This window comes from Equus caballus, chromosome 28 (assembly GCF_041296265.1).
Source record: "Equus caballus isolate H_3958 breed thoroughbred chromosome 28, TB-T2T, whole genome shotgun sequence".
Taxonomy (NCBI): Eukaryota; Metazoa; Chordata; class Mammalia; order Perissodactyla; family Equidae; genus Equus; species Equus caballus.
This window is the reverse complement of record NC_091711.1, coordinates 36,128,374-36,148,970: the sequence shown is the minus strand read 5'-3', so window position 1 is coordinate 36,148,970 and position 20,597 is coordinate 36,128,374. Positions and strand designations below refer to the sequence as shown.

Sequence of the window (20,597 nt, the reverse complement as noted above, 5' to 3'; positions counted from 1 at the left end):
CGGCGCTTGCCGTCGCCCGTCCTGCTGCCAAGCCGGCCGCGCCTGCGCGATGAGTTCAGGAAGAGGGTGATTCGGCAACGGGACAGCGCGGCAGCTGCTCTTCAAAGAGGAGCCGCGAGTTTTCGCCCCCGTGGTCGCCGCCATGAGTCGCAGCTATAACGATGAGCTGCAGTTCTTGGACAAGATCAATAAAAACTGCTGGAGAATCAAGAAGGGCTTCGTGCCCAACATGCAGGTGAGGCGGGGGAGCAGGAGCGGTGGCGGGGCCTTGCCGGCTGGGGGCCCGCGGCGCCTCCCTGCCCACCCGGCCTCCTCCTCGCCCTCCCGGTGCCTGGGTGGCCCTGGGCCCGCGCCCGCCCCCAGCGGCGTCCCTCCCACCCCGCCCTTCGGCCTCGTGGCTGCCTGACCTAGCCGGCCCCACCTCCCTGCTGGAGAGGTCCCAAACCACCGGCACCCGCAAGGTGGAGTGTGTCTGGGGAATCCGAGGAAATAGGATATTGGTGTTTGCAGAGCATTTTCACCCTTAAGTCTCATAAATGCGCCGTATCATGCGTTCATTTCCTAAGCTTCAGAGACGTTAATGCTGTGTTACAGGGTAGCACAGCCAGTCCCGGAGATAGTTACTGGAACTGGAACTTAGTCCTTCTGCGTCATGCTGGTCGTTTATGTGATATTTATAGACCTGTGGTCGCTGAACCCAGTTTTTAGCATTCACTGGTCCACTTTGGTTTTTAGTAGAACAGTTTTGTTCTTCATAACAGCTTGGCAAATTCACAGGGCAAGGGGTTTTTAATATTCTCTTCGCAGAAGGACCTTTTGTTGTTGTTGTTGTTGTTTGCTGAGGGGGATTGCCCTGAGCTAACATCTGTGCCAGTCTTCCTTTATTTTGTATGTGGCTGGCCGCCACAGCATGGCCACCCATGAGTGATGTAGAAGGACACAGCTTGTGACACAGCTGCTTCTACCCGCCTAGTAAGAAACACAGCCAGGACTTGATGTCCAGTGCCCATCTTTTCCTCTGACAGGATGACATATTCCAGATGGCGACTTGGGAGCCCAGTACCAGAGAGTTTGAAATCTTGGGCTTCCTGTATCTTTCTGGCTTCATGGCCATTCGTGCTCATTATTTTCCATTAAAGTGAAGAAGGAAGGCATTGGTGAGGTTTAGTAAAAGTTCCTGGTTGCTGCTCCTTCATAATCTCTGATCTCTGATCAAAGTGTTCTGGCCTTTGGTGTTGACATGATTATGTCCTCCACTGCCTTCGTATGCCTCTATTGTTAAGCTTCTTTATCCTCTTTAAATTATATGAATTCCAGAACTGAGCACACAGCCACATAGCTACATGTTAAAATGTTTTTACTCACTATTTACATGAGTATAGATCTGTAAATCAGCATAGGACATGGTAACGTGTAATGTGCTGTTATCTTGAGCACAGGTAAAGTACACTAAGGTCAGATAACGGCATTTTTATGTTTAGAATTTGAGTTTTTGATTTGTCTTTCTTCAAAACCCATTGATATCTTAGAAGCACAAGAGGACTGAGACCTTTTGGCCTTAGTGAGAGCGTAGTTGGAAGACTTTTGTTAACACACACACAGAAAATATTTTACCTGTTGAATTCTTAAGTGTAGCTTTGAGAGGAGAATAAGCCAAACAATTTGTGAACTTTGCAAAATACATTTTTAAGATATATTTAAAGATGGATCCGCCTTGTAGTTTTTGATAGGAACTTTTCTGCTTGGTTAAGGTAATAGAAAAGTGTTTTATAAAGAGTAAGGCAAAATGAATATTGCATACGGTGTTTGTTTTCTGTCTAATGCTTATATATTGTGTTCACGTGCTCGACATGGTTTTTCCTTTTCTTTGGTACCAGGTTGAAGGAGTTTTCTATGTGAATGATGCTCTGGAAAAATTAATGTTTGAGGAATTAAGGAATGCCTGTCGAGGTGGTGGTAAGTATGTTAGTGTTTTACATTGACAGTACAAGTGGTGTCTTCCCTGGCCTCCAAAAAATGGTAATTCAAATAACTATAATTTGAAAACACAAAAATGTTACCAAGGAATGACCAAGACTTGAAATGAGACCAAAAAACGGTTAGGTATTTGTGATCACGTTGTCAGCCACCTGGCTTTGTAGAAACCCTTTGGAGCTGGGTGGACCTGGTCGGTGTCACTGCTAACCTTGGACACTAATAACAAGAGCTACCAAATGGTATTATTGTGTACTTGCTATGTGCCAGGCACTTTACCAGCTGCTTTACATAAATTATCTTATGTAATTCTTAGAGTAACTCTAAGAGGAAGATATTATCATCTATATTTTATAGAAATGTAAGTCAAGGCTCAGTGAGGTTAAGTAATTTTAATTTGTCTGGGGTTGCACAGCTTCTTGTGACAGAGCCAGAATTAAATCCAGGCATGTCTGATTCCAAAGGCAGTATTCTTACCCAGTACACTGGTTGGCCTCATTGAACTTCAGTTGTCTGTCTATAAACGAGAGTTTATTACACCTATCTTGCAGAACTGCAGTGACAGGTAGAGATAAATACATAAAGCTCTAATATGATATGATGCTCTAATGGTGATGGTAGACCAGAAATCTAGTTTTAACCCTTTTAATTTTTAGTTCAACAGACTGAATCTCAGCCCCCTCCCCACCAGGGTATCCTGACTTGTCTGAAATGACACAGCAAGTGACAGAGCTAGGACTAGACCCGCATACCCCTGACTTGCAATCCGGTGTTTTCCCCGTTCTTCCACGTTGCCCTTCTTTGTCAATTGGAATAAAACCAGAGTTGATTTTTTGGATAAGTAGTATGAACTATTGAAAAGAATACATTTTTTGTGCTGACGATGCAACGTTCAGTAGTTATGTGTTACATATCCCAGGACAGTATTTGCAGGCAACCCTGTTGTGGTCTGCACAGAACACTGACAGCATGTTTGTGGTGTGTAGTCGCCCTCACTAATTCCTGTGCATGTGCTGCCTTTTTGAAGAGGCTCCCTTCCCGCTTCCATCTCAGACATCCTTTTATGCTTTGTTGTTTGAGTAGTCCTAACCACTACTCCTTCATTCAGTGCAATCTAGAAACATACAAATATACTTAATGCTAAAAGTCAAATGTGTCCTTTTTTCTAATATTGAATTTTTGTCTTCAGGTGTTGGTGGCTTCCTGCCAGCCATGAAACAAATTGGGAATGTGGCAGCCCTGCCTGGGATCGTTCATGTGAGTTTGTGTTCAGAGCTTTAATCATTTGTATTTTGTTTTAGTCTAGAAGTTTGTTGAATGGATGAATGGCCACACCCAACTGATAGTGATGTCATTTAGACAGTGACTTTTGAACATCTAGAAATAACCGTGGGACTTAAAGAACTAACTGAGTCTGGGTAACTTAGTTTCTCATTGCCTTTGGCTAGAATCTGTAAGCGCTACAGAACCTTTGAAGTAGTGTTTGTTTTATTGTTTCTTTGTCATAATACTTCTTTATTCTTGGATCAGTGCACCACCATTGAAAGTTTCACTGTGGCCCCATTCAGGAGGATGATGGGAGAAAGAATGGAAAGAAGTTTAAGGGTTAGGACTGAGAGGAGGGAGAAAGAAGAGTGTAGCTATTCTGGACATGATTGGAAAAGGAAAGCAGTGGCAATAACAAGGGTAGAGCTGGACAGTACATGTGGGCCGCCTCCACAGTCTAACATTCATATTCCACCATAGAGAAAGATGTTAAAATAAATCCATTCAACAGACGTATTTTGAGGTCTTTGTGCCAGTTACTATGCTTGGGGCGGGGGGAAATGAAAAGACATGGCTTGTACATTTAAGGAACTGGTAAGTGTCTAGGTGTCTGTAATATGTCCTTACCATGTTTGATCTGTATCCTTCCTGGGTCAGGATCCTTTTCTGGGCCCCAGATATAGAAAGTATACAATATTCCTACCATCAAATGGATTACATTTGTCTATGATTGCTTAAACACTAAGGACCTGTATAAATTTTCAGATATTTTCCTTGTCTTAACCTGACATAACCACAATTTGTCATTGTGTAAAGATCATCTTTAAAATGTAACAATACATTAAAGTTAGTGTGTCGTAGTCCTATGTAATGTTATACTGAGGCTTTTCTGCTTTCAGTTTCCTTTATGGTCAGACTTTATAAAAAGGTTTTTTCCCACTATATTTAGCTTTACAGTTAGGAGTTTTTATACCTAATTTCCACCAACAGAGAAAATTTCATGGAAACAGAATTTTGATTTGGGGAAGACTTCAGTCCACAGCCATTTGGGAATTAGTATCAGGTAACCAGAGTGCCAGGTTGAGAAGGCTGTATTTCATTTTCTAATTCTCTTCCAGCGATCTATTGGGCTTCCTGATGTCCATTCAGGTTACGGGTTTGCTATTGGGAATATGGCAGCCTTTGATATGAATGACCCTGAAGCAGTGGTATCCCCAGGTAAGGTCACTGTGCCCGTCTCCTGTCAGCTGCGTAGCTTCTCTCTGAATCACAGCCTTTCTGAAACAGACATGGCTGCTTTTTGTGTCTGCATCTCTCAATCTCATATTCTATCATTTCTTTTCCTCATTTACTGACTTAATTGTGGACACTCAGAGGCTATTAAAATATCAAATAAAGCATACGTTTATTGAAAATTATTTGAACCCGCACTACATGCCAAACACTATCCAGACATAGAGTAAAAAACAAACTGAAACACTTCCCTGGCAAATTATGTGTCTTCTGTGTGTCCCAGCTACCTCTTGGGCAAATCGGAGCTAGTGATGTTACTTACCACATAGCATTGTTGTTAGGATTAAACAAGGTAAGCTATGTAAAACCTTAAAACAGTGCTGGGCATACAGCATGTACTTGGTGCGTTTGCTCACGTTATCATCCTTGTTACTTACCTCTAATTGTGTACATCTTTTCTGCTGGGGGTGCTTTCACTGAAATTATTTCATGTCAGAAGTGGTATCTTTGCTTTCAAAGTCTGAAAAAAAAAGTGAAAGTTTAAATTATTATATCTTGAGAGTTTTGCCACTAGCAGTGGTGGACAAGGTTGTTTCAGACCAATCCTCTGCCAAGAGTAGCAAGAAAGGCTGGATAAAGTTTTAAAAATAAAACAAAAAACCAGACACATCTATTTGAAAGCATAGGAAAGCTATTAAGGCAATAGGAATTTGTGAGGCTAAGATCCAGAGGAAAAGTGCAATTACATGAGCCCAACATTTAGCACTGTTTTTCTCTTGAGGTACTTGCAGATGTCAGTCAGTAAGGATATAGGTGATTTGAACAATCCACTTAAACTTGACACCTGGACCTCTAATAAACGTGCATGCTTGTGTATGCACACACATTACAGTGCATCCAAGAACTGTAGAATACACATTTTTTCAAGTGCACACAGAATGTTTACCAGAATTGACCATGTGCTGAGCCATAAAGCAGATCTCAAATTGCAAAGCATCAAAATCATAGAGTAGCACTTCTTAAATGTTTTGGACTCAAGATGCCTTTACAGTCTTAAAAATTTTTAAGGGTTGATTTCAAAGGCTTTTATCAATGTTTACCTTACTAGAAATTAAAACTGAGAAATTTTAAGACAGTAATACACAAGTACGTGTTTCATTATTCATCAGAACAAACATTATCACATGTCCTGTAGCCTTTGGAAAACTTCACTGTACACTCAAGAGAATAAATTTAAAAGGTCAATAATGTCTTAGCCTTATTCTACAATATGTCTTTTAGACCTGAAAGATCTCTGGACCACACTTAGGACCACTGGTATAGAGGATATTATCCTACCACAGTGGAATTAAGTTTAGAAATCATTAACAACGATAAAAACCTGAAAAAATGCACATATATTTATAAATTAAGCAGTATACCTTTAAATAACCCGTGAGTCAAAAAAGTAATAGTAACTGCAAAATAATTTTAACTAATGTTAGTAAAAAAGACGTTTAAAAACTGTGGTTTACTGTTAATGCTATGTATGGATATAAAGGCACAAATTAGAAAAGAAGAAAGACTAAAGTATCAATATCTAAGCATCCATCTCAAAAAATTAGAGAAAGAACAACAAATTAAACCCAAAAAAGGTAGAAAGATGGAAATAATTAAAAGGAAAATTAGTGAAACAATATACAATAGAAAGGAGAAACATAGCCAAAAGTTTGTTCTTTGAAAAGACTAGTAGAATTCAGAAACCCCCAACAAGAGTGATCAAGGAAAAAGGAAGCACGTAATACACATTTTAATCTCTAGTCTAGATGTTACTCATTGTCTCGTTAATTACTGCCTCCCTGGCCTACAAAGTACCTTTAATATGTATGGAACTTTGAATTCTTTTGGTGTCGTCACACTTCACCTCAGAGAACCACTTTGGTGGTTACTTTAAAATGTAGTTACCTTTAAAAGGATGGCTATCTTTTAAGCCTTACACTAATGGTGGAAAACCACAGGTAACAGTGCCCTACCTGGTTTTGCTAATATCTGACTAACTTTTCTCTCTGTAGGTGGCGTGGGATTTGACATCAATTGTGGTGTCCGCTTGCTAAGAACCAATTTAGATGAAAGTGATGTCCAGCCTGTGAAGGAGCAGCTTGCCCAAGCTATGTTTGACCACATTCCTGTTGGAGTGGGCTCAAAAGGTGTCATCCCAATGAATGCCAAGTAAGAGCACAAGTTCTAGTAAATGGAGTAAGAGCGATGGTAACCACATGACCCTCACATTAATTTCCAGTGGGACACTTAGGAGATGGGGATTATGCAGTCACTTTTCAGGAAGTAGCAATGAATTGGTTATTTAAGCATGAAGTCCAGCCCGTTTATTGGAGACATTAGTCAACTGATGTTCCTTTTAACAACCTTTGACATGCAGTAGAATTTAGAATAATGTCCACCAACATTTACTGTGCAAGGCACTGTGCTGTAGTGTATGTATATCGTATCATTTCACCTAGATAATAATCCTAACGTTATCCCTAATTTGCAAGAGAGGAAACTGAAATTTAAAGAGATAATAGTAAATAAGCTAGTAGGTGAAGTCAGGATTCAAATCAAAGATGGCTTGGCTTTAGAGTCTGTATGCTCGACCCACTGCCTTTTGTCAGTGAACCATTACTTATCCATGACCTTCCTTTTGGAATGATAGCACTGAACGTGTTCTTCAACTAAGATGTTATGTATTTCCAAAGTAGAGAATTAAATATCAGGCTATAGTGTAATTGCCTTTGAGCTAGCCAGTGACTATACTGTGTCGTAGTTCGTGTAAAGCTGTGCATCTTAAACTTTGCAGAAGGGTGTGCTTAACAAGTATGTTTCGTTAACATCTTCTGTTTTATCTTTAAAATTCACGTGGATTTTGCATCCTATTCAAGTACATGTACATACATTACTATTAACGTGTTTTTAGTTATTACCTGTTCTTTTATACAGCTCCCCTCCACCAAGAAAAAACTTCAGTAAAACTGATACACTTGGAAGACGCTCATTCTCTGATTTCATGTCGTCCCTGACCTGCAGTCCCATTTGAAGAGCATGCATGGAACTTATAAATAAATTCCAAGCATCTTTACAAATATTTTAGATGGGAATTTCATCTGATAAATAAATCTAATAAATGTTGTAATAAATAATGTTTGAAATGAGCTGTAGCGGGGAGGGAGCATTGAACAAGGTAATCTCTCCTGGTCGTGTTTTGGAAGAGGGCTCGCCCTTAGATCAAGATCACGGCTTTTTCCTTCTAGGAGTTTAGTGTGTTGTGCACCTCAGCTTCAAAATGCAGGTGTAGTAAAGCTGCACAGTACTTCTGTGAGGGTGGGAATAGACCTTAAAGTTTAACCTGTGTCACCTCAGGACATTTAGATAGCTTTATTATTTGACTGTAATTTTTCATAAATTATTAATGAAAGACAGTAGTTGTGGTAAAGTTAATGTTAGATAGTGATATCTGATTATAGTTAGAAATTTTCTTTGGCTGCTTAATCACCACCTCATAGAATTCAGGACCAGAGAGGCAAATCTAATGTAAGATTTGAAAAGTACAAGGGGCTGTATAAATATCAAGAACTATAATCATCTCTAATAGGACATTTACTATGTTATATTGCAAGTTTTTATGTAACTGCTCTCCTCAAAAAGCTAGAGTTGCTAGGAGCATAAACAGTATCGAACACAGGGCCTGGTACCCAGGCAGTAGTCAGGATATGTGGTGTTTTCCTCTGCCCTTTTGAGATGCGATCGTCCTTAGGTTTTGATCAGCCTTGACTGTGAAATGACAGCACCTTCTTACTCGCTCAGAGACCTGGAGGAGGCTTTGGAGATGGGTGTGGACTGGTCCCTAAGAGAAGGCTATGCCTGGGCGGAAGACAAGGAGCACTGTGAGGAGTATGGAAGGATGCTGCAAGCTGACCCCAATAAGGTCTCTGCGAGGGCTAAAAAAAGAGGCCTCCCTCAGGTAACACTTTTGGAGGGGCGACTTGTTCAGATTTTTCATATTTTGTTTTTGTTGGGGGAAAAAAATCTGGCTTATATGTAGCAAATACATCCCCAGGTTTTTTCACAGTATATCAACAAGAACACAGATTTGTTTGTTTATGCTTCGTTCTTACTCTTTTAAAAACTTGTCAGGAGCTTGCAGATGTTCATAAAATAAAACAAGATATCATGAATTAGAGGTGGATGGGGGAAAAATGGGGTATGATTATAAGGCTTAAAATGTATGCCAAAATTGCATATGTACATACTTTGACAGTCTACAGATTTGGCTGAAAATTTTCTGGTGTCCAAGATGTCTTTATCAGTTTATGGTGTCCATGAGATAAGAATATACCAGATATTTGAAATTTACCGCTAATTGTGATGGCTTTGCCACTCATTCCCTGTGACCTTGGGGAGGTCTCTCTTGCCTGTCCAGGTCTCATTTTCTCAGCTGAAAGCTGGGATAGTTAAACCTAGGCAACCTCTAAAGGCTCTCCCAGCTCTGCCATTCTCTGGTTCCCTAAATCATCTGTTAGCACTAGTTACAGGATTTGTTCTTTCAGTGATGGATAATGGGAGGTGTCAGAACTCATAAATGTTTCAAAAATCATTTAAACTTGGACCTTGTTAAGAGACAACATTCACCAGAATTCATCCCAAAACTTGACCCTTCTCTCCATGTTTACAACGTTCTGTGAGCCATTATGGTCTGAGTTTTGGTTTATGAAGCTTCTGATAAGTGTGTACCTCAAGCAGATAATGATACACTAAACCTCAGGAGCTGCTCTACATTATTTTTGTTGTGTAGAGTATTACTTAAAATGAAGGAAGCATTTCTAAGGCTCAAAAATTTTTTTGTTACATAAAACTCTATGTGAATATTTTTGTTATTAGTTGTTTTTATCTATTTGCTTTTTAAATGGACTTTTTTTTTAACTTGAATAGAAGCTATTTTATCATACATTCTTACATTTGCAGTTGGGGACCCTGGGAGCAGGCAACCACTATGCAGAAATCCAGGTTGTGGATGAGATTTTCAATGAGTACGCTGCTAAGAAAATGGGCATCGACCATAAGGGACAAGTGTGTGTGATGATCCACAGTGGAAGCAGAGGATTGGGCCACCAAGTAGCCACAGGTATATTCTGGACCTAATTTTTGGTTGGATGCTAAAATGTACATTTTATGGGGAACTGTATAGAGATTTAAGAGAGAGACAGCTAGAACTATACTGTATGGGGTTTTACCCTGGTTCTCCTGACGAGCAATGTGACCTTGAACAAACTAACTTCGTTAGGCCTTAACTTTCTTATCTGAAAAAAATGGGAATAATAATTTCATATGATGGTGTCATAGAAGATTAAATGAAATAATATATTTAAAGTACTTATATCAATGCCTGACGGTTAGTAAGTACTCAATAAATATTGGCCCCAGTTATTGTGTTTACTTTTACAGATTACTATTACTATCCGGCCATGAAAGAGCAAGAAAGACTGTAAATTGTAGTAGAGTCTGTAACGTATGCAAATATCTCTTAGGTACCTATACTGCAAGATTAGGTGTTACAGTGGATTCAGTGATGAAATTGGCAAGGAGTCTGCCCCCAAATTGTTACATGAAAGAGACGTCATGTTCATTAAAAAGAAAAAATACAGACAGAAGACAGTAATTGATAAAATATAGAAGAGAAAAAGTGTTAAGAAAAAGATTTTAGTGATGGCTTCATGGACACGCAACGTTTGCAGTTTCGATAATCACACACAAAGGATATTCATGGGCAAAAGACAGCATGAACAAAAGCAGGGGGCAGGGAAATAGGTCACTTTGATGTATAGGTCACTTTGGATGATTTGTAGGATGTGTGAGAGGATTTATGAATATATAAAAAGTTATAGAGACACATGGAACTTATTATAAACTTTAAATTGCATTTTATAGTTCATCCGTGTATGTACATTTCATCTTATGGGAATTTAATCATTCATGCCAGCCTGGCCCTTTAGAATATTTAATCTAGGAAATATATGGAGCATTGACTAGTATTTCTGAACTTTCTGCTGGGTACTTGTCTACACTTTGTCATGGATTTGATTTTCCTGCAGAAGATCTAGCAACTTGTCTCAACTCTCTTATATTAAGTTATTAAGAGTTATTGTTAAAAACTGTGGTGGTAATAAAATGTATTTTACTGCTTCTATTCCATTCATTCACATGCCAGGAAAGGAGTAACTAAGACCCTGTTGTTGCTACTAATATACACATCTCCTTCCCTTAGAAGTTCCTGGAGGGCAGGTGTTGTCTTTGTAACCCACATAGTTTTGTTACAGCTCTGACAGAGAAGATTCTCAATAGATGTGTGTTGGCCAAGCAAACGGATGAACTCAGAAACACTTTAAAGGGAAAGTTGTGTTTTACTTGTCTTTTTATAGAATGGCTTTGAGTGTAGCCTACCTTTCTGCAGTAAATCTGAGTTATAAAGGGAAAGCTGGCTGGTTTGGACTTGCTGCTCTCTTGTTCCAGATGCGCTGGTAGCTATGGAAAAAGCCATGAAGAGAGACAAGATTATAGTCAATGACCGTCAGCTGGCTTGTGCTCGAATCGCCTCCCCGGAGGGTCAGGACTACCTGAAGGGAATGGCAGCGGCTGGGAACTATGCCTGGGTCAACCGCTCCTCCATGACCTTCTTAACCCGTCAGGTACAGTTTGGTTGCTCTTCAGTTCCGAGTTATTCCTGGTGAAGTTAAGTGCTTTAAAGCATAGCATAGTCAAATCAAAGCCTGTGGACTTTGGTTTTAGAAATTTATCTAATAAATATTTAAGATAGTGGCAAAGTGTCCAAGCTTTTGCTGTCCTCTTAAACTGTCTCAGCGGCTGTCAGGCGTGGGGAATGAGGGAAGAGGAGAGGCCACAGTTACTCCTAGAATTTGCCTTGAGCAGCAGAGAGGGTAGAAGTGTTGTTCCCTGAGACTCAGAAGGCTGAGGAAGAAGCAGTTCCCGAGGATGATCAAGAGGAGCCAAGCAGCTTTTCATCCACAGCTGGAGTTAGGGAGTGGAATTTGCTGTGTGGACTAAAAGACAGTTTTTGTCTCTTACGTGACGCCTAGTAATACTGCTGTTTTCTAACTGTCAAATCCCTCACTCCATTCAGGAACAGACTAGCGGAAAACAGTCAAGTAAGTTCTAACGAGCTGATTCTGGCTGCTTTTAACTTTGGCTTTTTCTCTTAGGCTTTTGCCAAAGTCTTCAACACAACCCCCGATGACTTGGACCTACATGTGATCTACGATGTCTCTCACAACATTGCCAAAGTCGAACAGCATGTAGTGGACGGAAAGGAGCGGACACTGTTGGTGCACAGGAAGGGATCCACCCGGGCTTTCCCTCCCCACCATCCCCTCATTGCTGTTGATTACCAAGTACGTACTAAGCCATTTGTGGTTTTTAAGCAGTGGGGGCATGATTTAGATAGTTCTAAATATGGATGAATTTAAACAGGAAGGCAGCAATTGTGAAAAGAAAATAATCTGTCATCCATGAGAACAGTGATTTCCGGTCTTCTCTGGAGCAGTGACTCCCCCATCATCTGTGCTTGCAGTATGCTGTCTAAAAAATGCTGCATGAGAATGCTTTACTCAGTTAAGGTGAATTAAGGTTATCTTCCTAAGAACTTTGAATGATTGGAAGACAGGATTAAGATTAAACTCAGTCTGTTTCATTTTTCTTACCTTTTGGTGTCTGGCTGTGATAGAGTTAGACCCTTTGCCACCTCCCCTCTCACAGACGAGGAACCAAAGCCTGGAGAGGGCAGGCGCCATGCTCAGGATCTTCCTGCTGTCGCTTCCCCGTGTGTTTGAGTTTTGTTTTGCTCTTACACTTAGTCTGTCTTCTGCTGCCTCCGTAGTCCTCACGTTTTCACTCTCTGCCTCTTCTCTCCCCTCTCAGTTAGCAAAGAATCGAAGTAATGTCTTAGTATAGTTGTGAGAACAGTGCATTCGAGGCCCGGGTTTCTCCTGCAGCTCTCCAGGGCAAGGGAGAATTTAAAGCTCAGGCGTAAGAAGCTCATTCTAACGTGTGATTTGTGTGCGTCCTCAGCTCACGGGACAGCCAGTGCTCATTGGTGGCACCATGGGAACCTGTAGTTATGTTCTGACTGGCACTGAACAGGGCATGACTGAGACCTTTGGAACAACCTGTCATGGAGCGGTAAGAAAAGAGAAACTTTCTTAGAGATGCTCACTTCCATTTAGGCGTTGTTTCGCATTTTAACATGTAAACGTACTCAATTGAGCATTAACAAAGTTGAAGTTTGGGTCTGTTTTATCTTCTTCCTGAATTTATTCCCGTAATATATGCTGTGTAGTGAACCGACTGAGGTCACCTAGTATTCTACCTTAGTGGGGTCATTGTGGGACTAGGGACTATTCCTAATCTTCGCAAGTACACAAAATCCAGACTGAGAAATTGTCACACTAGCATAACTGATAGAACTTTAACTGATGCAAATTTGTATCACTGCTTATCTCAGTGATTCACCGGACCTAGTAATTTGTACGATTTGCTCCTTATTGAGTGGATTCACTCAAGATTTGGGAGATATGCCCTATTTGCAAATCAGAGCCCAAGCACAAACTGTACTCTATTTCGGCGTGCTACCTCTTATCTTCTAAGTAAACTTGTTTTATAAAGCGCCAGACAGTAAATATTTTAGGCTTTTTGGACCATATGGTCTCTGTGGCAACTATTCCATGGTGCCATTGGAGTGAAAAGCAGCCATAGGCAAAACATAAACAAACGGGCATTGCTGTGTTCCAATAAAACTTTATTTACAAAAACAAGTGGTAGGCCAGCTTTGGCCTACAAATCAGTTTGCCAAACCCTGATATAAGCCAGCAAAGTACTTCGCTAGTGATGGAGTGGAAAATGGAAGCTGTCTAGAATACCTTCTCCTGGACAGACCCTCACAAATATATTTAACTGTGCTTTTTTCCTCTGATCCTTTCTCATTTCCAGCTGCCTCCCAACTCCTAATTTTAACCCAGTGATCAAAACCAAGGTCATCCCACACATGCACATTAGCAGTGTCTGGGGGCAGTTTTGATTGTCACAGCAGGGGAGGGAGTTTTGCTACTGGCATCTAGTGGCTGGAGGCCAACGATGCTGCTAATATTCTACAATTTACTATGTATAGGACAGTCCCCACAACCAATTATCTGGTCCAGAATGTCAGTACTGCTAAGGTTGAGAAACTGTTTTAAATCACCAAGAACACCAAGTTTTTGTGATGAATACTGTTTACAATTAAAAATTAATATACTTATTGAATTGATAATAGTAATTAGAAACACAAAACTAAATCTTTAAATACTAAGTGCTTTGTCTAGATGGAAATTTGTTTTCCAAAAGGATATGATGAGGCTTATAACAAAAGGCATATAATAAGGTTGATAAAATAGAAAAAGATGCTTTTTAACTCTTTTTTTAGTTTAAAAGGAGTCAAGGAAAAAGCATATGATCCTACGGATTTAGATAATTGCTGAGATTGAACATAATTTATAGCTTAGAACTATGAAGTCAAGTTGCTTCCTTTCCCATTCTAGGGCCGTGCATTGTCCAGAGCAAAATCTCGACGTAATTTAGATTTCCAGGATGTGTTAGACAAATTGGCAGATATGGGAATTGCAATCCGTGTTGCCTCACCCAAACTAGTTATGGAGGAGGTAAGTGAAATTTTGGTAAATATTCAGTGTAAGATTGTTTATGATTTATGCTAGTGCCCAGAGATGGCAATTTTTGCTATTGCTAACGGAAATTGTTGGATTTTTTTTAAAATATCCTCAATTACAGTCTATCATTCTCTTCTATTTTGTATGGAGATTAATTACAAGCCAAGTCCATAAGAATGATTTTTCCTTTCATGTGTAGTCTCTGTCTACATATTAAGCTTTAAAAATAGTTTGAGCTGACTCATTTTAACCTTTCTTTTGCACAGCTCTATACTTCTGTTTAAATTTGAAAACAAATTTAAAAAGCAGTGGGGAAATTTCTGGGGAAACAGTTTCATTTGATTCACAAGGGAGCAAAGAGTTTGTTTAAATTATATGTATGTATATGTACGCATATGTACATATTTAAATTAGAACCAGCATAACTCATTGTAGAAGTTCAAGAGAAAAGAAAAACAATCCTCCAGAAAGTCAGTGCCCCAACATTTACCTTCTTTTTCAGGATATTTATTGCCAGTTTTTTCCCTAAATGCTTTTTTTAAAACTAGTTACAATCATAGTTTACAAACATTTTGTAGTCCTTTTTTTAATTTAGCACATTATTATAAAATTGCTTGTGTCACTTTTTAATGATTGCTAAATAGTCTACCAGCTAAATACCGTAAGTTTCTGCCTATATTGGACATTTAAGAAACTTCCAAATTTTGCTACTAAAAATTAAGTTATAATGAGTATCTTCATGCATGAAGCTTTTTTCCCAGATGTTTTAATAATTAGAGTGAAATCCCAAAAGTAGAATTACACAGTCAAAGAGTATGACAGAACCTTATTTTTTAGTAACTATCAACTTCTCCCTGATTTTAAGAATAACACATTTAATTAAGAGGTTTTGGAGAATACAAAGAAGAAAACAAACCATCTAGGATTCCACTATACCCCCACTGTTAACATTTGGTATATTTTTTACTTGCATGTTTTACAAATGATTTTTTTCATTCACTCATTCAGCTAACATTTATTAAACATCTGCTATAGGTACTGTTCTCTAAGTACTGCTAGGTACTTTTCTAGGTGCTCGGGATACTGCAGTGAACAAAACTAACACAAATCCCTTCCTTGTGAAACTGACCACATAGTAAAGTGTATAGTGTTAAATGTGTGGTGAGAGTTAGATGACGACAAGTGCCACAAAGTAAAGACGGCCAGGGAGCCGTTGGGGGCGAGTGCAGCTTTGATAAGGTGTAGTGAGGTGATGTTTGAGTGAGGGCCTGAAGGGAGTGAGGGAACAGGCTGTGTGGGGATCTGGGGGGACGCTTTCTAGGCAGAGAGAACAGTAAGAGCAAAAACCATGAGGTGAGACTATGCTTGGATGTTCGAGAGACGGCAAGGGGGCCAATGTGACAACAGCAAGCAAGAGCGAGGTGAGGTCCGAGTTAGGGGGCACCACATCGTGTGGGTCTTTGTTTTTCCCTTTACAAAAAGATTTTTGCTGTAACTCTGAGTGAGATGATGGGAAGACATTGGAGAATTTTGAGCAGAAGAGTAACGTGATCTGACTAATGTGTTTGCATGATGAGAAGAATCTAGAAGAGAGACTGGTGATGCACAAAAGAAGAGGGAATTACTGGAGCAGTGTAGTCGAGTTGGATGAGAAGAGATGGGGTCTGATGTACAAGTAGATGGGGTTGGTGCTCAGGAGCCCTCAAGAGCTCACATAATTCAGCCTTAATAAAAAGAGAGAAGGTACAGATGCAGGTCGTCAGGAAAGAAGGTGAGGGTTTATGGAGATTCTGTTCTGGCAGTTTCTATTTTTTCAGCCTAATAGGAAGTAGGGCCAACAACTGAGAGTGAGGCTGCAGGAGAAAGTATGAAACAGTCATCTAAGAGACAGAAGGAGAAATTGGCCTAGTGAAATTTTGGGTGATTGCCAGACAGCACCAAGGGCCCGCTTGAGCTAAATTCAGTGGTTAAATGTTTTTTCCAACTACAGTCAACTGTATGGATGCAGGTGTGAAATAGATGTTGAGTTACCTTTAATCAGGGTTGCAAGTACTGCACAGTGAAAGAAGCAGGGTTGTTGAGGGTGTTGCAAAGGGATTGTAAGTCTCATGGGGTTAAAGGACTGTTAGAGATGGAGCATAAGGGGGAGGGAGCTGGAAACCTGGGCCATGATCACCAGCCTGGGTACTTGAAACTGAGGTTATGGAGGAGTTGTAATCAGTGGTAATGACAAGGTCTGGGGTATGACCCTGGGAGCGAGTGGCTGAGGTAACAAGCATTGAAGGAGCAGAAAGCAAGGAACCAAGAAGCCAAGGAACTGAAAGCATCATCTTCTGGATATTGAAATCATTCAGAATTATAGCAGGAGAGGGTGACAGTGAGCCAGGAGCTAGAAATCTTCAAGTAATGATGGAGAGTGATTCAGACTCTAGCAGATACTGCAACAAGAAGAGGTAGTAGCTGGTGTAAATGACGGCCGCAAGACTCAAAACTGGGAGTGCTTAGGGAGGAAGGAGGGAGAACTGTGTGGAAACAACCATGAAGAGCAAGGACGCCGGTCTCACTGCTGGGCCTAAGGGCACGACCCGGTGTGGGAGAGAAAACAGCTGCCACTGCAGAAGGTTGGAGGCAGAAGTGACATCTTCAGGGGAGATCCGTGTTTCAGCAAAACAAGAAGATGAAGGGAGCGTTCAGAAAAGGGAAGGAGGAGGGGATTCTGCACTTGAGTCAGTGCAAGGACTTCCAGAGGCCACAGTGGAAAAGTTTCAGAAATTGGAAGGGAATGGAGAGATGGGCAAGAAAGGGGTGTGTCGGGAGCCCCATGGGAATCAGTCTGGGAGGCTTGAGACTCCTGTGTTGACATGAATGGGGATAAAGGGAGTGTGTGATGAAATTTGTTCTAATAGTGGCAAGATGGTGAGTGTGGGTAGGAATGCAGGGGGGAGGTCTTGCTAGAAACAGAAATAAATTGTGTGTGTCTACATAAAGAAACATATATACGTACATACAGTGTTGTATGTATGAGCTTACAAACTCTTCCTTACTGTGAAGGTCATACATGTTCATTCCAGGAATTTTGACAACTGCAGATATATAAAGAAAGAAAATCAGAATTGCTAATAATTCCACCATCCAAAGATATTACCACTCACAGGATGGTTTGGTTTATTTCCTTCCAGTTGGGTATTGGTGTATATGTTTTGTTCTGTTACATTTACTGCTTTTCCTAGTTATCCAAGTGATATATATTCTTTAGGGAAATTTTGAGAAATACAGAAAAAATATAAAACTAAATGAGAGTATTTATCTTACTACCCCCTTACCAGCGCTGAGCTTAATCATCTTTTTAATCTTTAATTATTTAATAGGCAAAAAAACCTTAGTATTGTTTTAATGTGCATTTCGTGAATTAGAAGTGAAGTTTAATGCTTTAAAATTTTTTTTTTTAAGATTGTATTTTTCCTTTTTCTCCCCAAAGCCCCCTGGTACATAGTTGTATGTTTTTAGTTGTGGGTCCTTCTAGTTGTGGCATGTGGGACGCCGCCTCAGCGTGGCCTGATGAGCAGTGCCATGTCCGCGCCCAGGATCCGAACTGGTGAAACCCTGGGCCACTGAAGCAGAGCGCACGAACTTAACCACTTGGCCACGGGGCTGGCCCCCATTTTTTTTTTTTTTTTAAGATGATGAAGTTTAATGCTTTTAAAGATTCCACTTTACCTAGACTTTTACTATTTTTAACTCCTCCCCTGCAGGCTCCTGAGTCCTATAAGAACGTGACCGATGTGGTGAACACCTGCCATGATGCTGGCATCAGTAAGAAGGCCATTAAACTGAGGCCGATTGCTGTTATCAAGGGATAGAACTCTGGCCACGGCCCCCCGACACCACTGGCCCTCGCTGAAGTGGAAGTGGACTGACGCGGTCTTCGACATCAGACTTAAGAGACCTCCGGGTTCCAGCGTGCAGCTGTAACTGCCCGTTCCCACATGGCCAACTGGGAGGCTGCCGCTTCAGGAGCCAGTGTTTAAAATAGCCTTCCGGGGGGGGCACATTGCCCCCTCCCGGACTGTCCCACAGATTTTTAGGAAAATCTATTAGGAAGTGGGGATAGGTTAAGAAACTGCCTTACTCAGTCATAAAGTCTTTAATCATCAGAATAAACTTCTCTACACCAAGCTCTGTTTACATCCTGAGAGATGTCATGAAGAGTATTTTATTAAATAGGAAAGTTTTGGAATGTTTTCCTTTCTGCCCTCCTTTTGTCACTTTGTCCATTCATCCGCCCATCTACCCCCGGGCCCTTCACTGGGCAAAACCCTAATACCACTCTTTCTTGGAGAGTCCCCCCGGGGTCACATCAGGATATCAGATGAATGGATAATGGAACACACTGAGGAGGGGATGTGTGTGGAGCTGTAGGAATAGGGATGCAAAAGAGAAAATAATTTTTCATAGACTTGCTGCCTTTCTCAGTCCAAGGCAGAGTTTTGACTTACCTGCAGAATGGCATCAGTTGGTATCTGTCACTAATTAGGCCTGGTCTTGCAAACTTTCCTTGAATAATAACTTAGCAGCAGCAGAGAACTCTCACATAATACTAAATATCTCTTCATTTGTTATCGAATTATTATAAAAGCATTAAATGACCACAGCTGTGACATTAACGGTTGCTCTGTGTTGACAGGAATGACTAGTCTTGTGCCACTAATGAGATTTCACATTATGTACTGTGACACCTCGAAGATGTTAAAGTTAGAGATTATTAAGGCCTTGGTTGAGTGCAAACAGCCGGTAAAATAGAAAAATCTAATAAAGTTGCAATATGTTGTTTATATTTTGTGCTTAGTATTATGTAGCTTAGGACAATGAGTATTTGTACTTGATCCACTTTGGACAGTGTTGCTGTTTTCTGATTTTCTCCCAGGTTGCTTTCAGAAACTCGCCCTAAGAAAATATTCTGTCCTAAAACTTCAACTTAAAATACAAACCCCCACTAGAGTTTCTGTAGATGCTGTGCGGAAGGCTGGAGAAAAGCAGACTTCCTCCAACAATGTCTGATGTGAAATGGCACAGCCCGTCTGCACTCAGAGCACTCGGTAACATCAATAGAGAAGTTAGAGACCTTCATGCAGTGAGGACAGAAGCCTTCAGACTGGGCCACTGACTGTTGTGCGCGGGTGACCTAAGGGTGCAAGTTACCAGTGAAGGCTGGGGGCAATTACAGATGGGAAACAGGCTTCTGGCAGGTGCTTAGATTCTCTGGAGAGGAGTGTCTGTGTAGACTCCCTCTAACTGGGCCTGCCTAATGGCATGTCATCTGCAACTAATTCAGAGCAAGGTCCACTCCCAAAACTAACTGATGTTAGTGCAAGAAATGTAGTGGGTCATCTTAAATACGTACGTTGAATTTTATTAGATGCTTTGAAAGTTACTCTTCAAGGAAGTGAGGGGAGCAGGTGAGGAGGAGAAAAGAAGAATGGTTTATGCAGTGACCTCTGCTTTAGAAGCTTTTGTTATGCGGAGCATTTCCAGCAAACTTGACCATATTAATGACCATAGAAAGTAATGGTTAATATTTTGAGTTCAAAAAGAAAGGTACAAACATTGTTTTCCTTGTTCTAAAGATGTTATTTTCCCATTTGAGGCAAAAAAGCCACTTAAAAATAAATGTTCGAATGAAGCTGTAGTAAGCGGGTGTTTTAATTTCCTGAGTAGAAAGACCTCATGGCTGTGCACGTGAACACGGCTGGAAATGCCCTCTGATGAGGCGCCGTCGGGTTCTTTCACACAGGAGGGTGAGTGTTATTACTGTGCACATCTTGGTCCTTTTTTAGAGCATCTAAAATCAGTAGGTTTATAATTAATATTTTCAAAAGCACTGACATTCACACACTGATGATGGCCTGTGTCATTTGTGTTATCAGTATATGTATGGGAAAACCAATTCATGAGACATAAAATATGAACACACACTTATTTTCTTATTTTGTGAGTATTTCCTGGAGCAACAAGGAAAGTAAAGATTTAAATATTGAATAAAATCTTGCAGATCTTAAGACACTCCCATTTTGATCTTCAGATAACTTTGAAAACTTAAGCATAAGTTAACCAAACATTTTTTTAACTTTTCCTGTTTTTTCTGCTTTAAGACTGCGTTTTTCCCTCATGCTCATTATAAAGTTTCTCTCCTATTTCTGGAAATTGCTTGTAAGCATCAGCTATGTTGCTGAAATGTTTATGACTCTCTGCCTGATATTCCAAAGAACAACTCAGACCACACTGGCCTTATTTCTTACTTGTGTCCTTACTCTCTCTGCATCTGCTCCAGTGCTGGCCCATATGGGATTTTCATGCTGTCCAGGGAGCATGATTTGTCTCCAT

At 40.5% G+C, this 20,597-nt stretch overlaps 1 protein-coding gene across 1 annotated transcript; it reads left to right on the top strand.

The window, feature by feature from the left end:
• The first annotated feature begins 53 nt into the window (after positions 1-53).
• Positions 54-20,243, top strand: RTCB (RNA 2',3'-cyclic phosphate and 5'-OH ligase). Its single transcript, NM_001286858.2, is given in 12 exon segments — positions 54-235; positions 1,878-1,956; positions 3,164-3,231; positions 4,359-4,458; positions 6,525-6,681; positions 8,311-8,467; positions 9,469-9,628; positions 11,014-11,189; positions 11,721-11,909; positions 12,586-12,696; positions 14,091-14,210; positions 17,969-20,243. Coding segments are annotated over 12 exon segments (1,518 nt in total). The 5' UTR covers positions 54-142; the 3' UTR covers positions 18,077-20,243.
• The last annotated feature ends 354 nt before the right edge of the window (positions 20,244-20,597 follow it).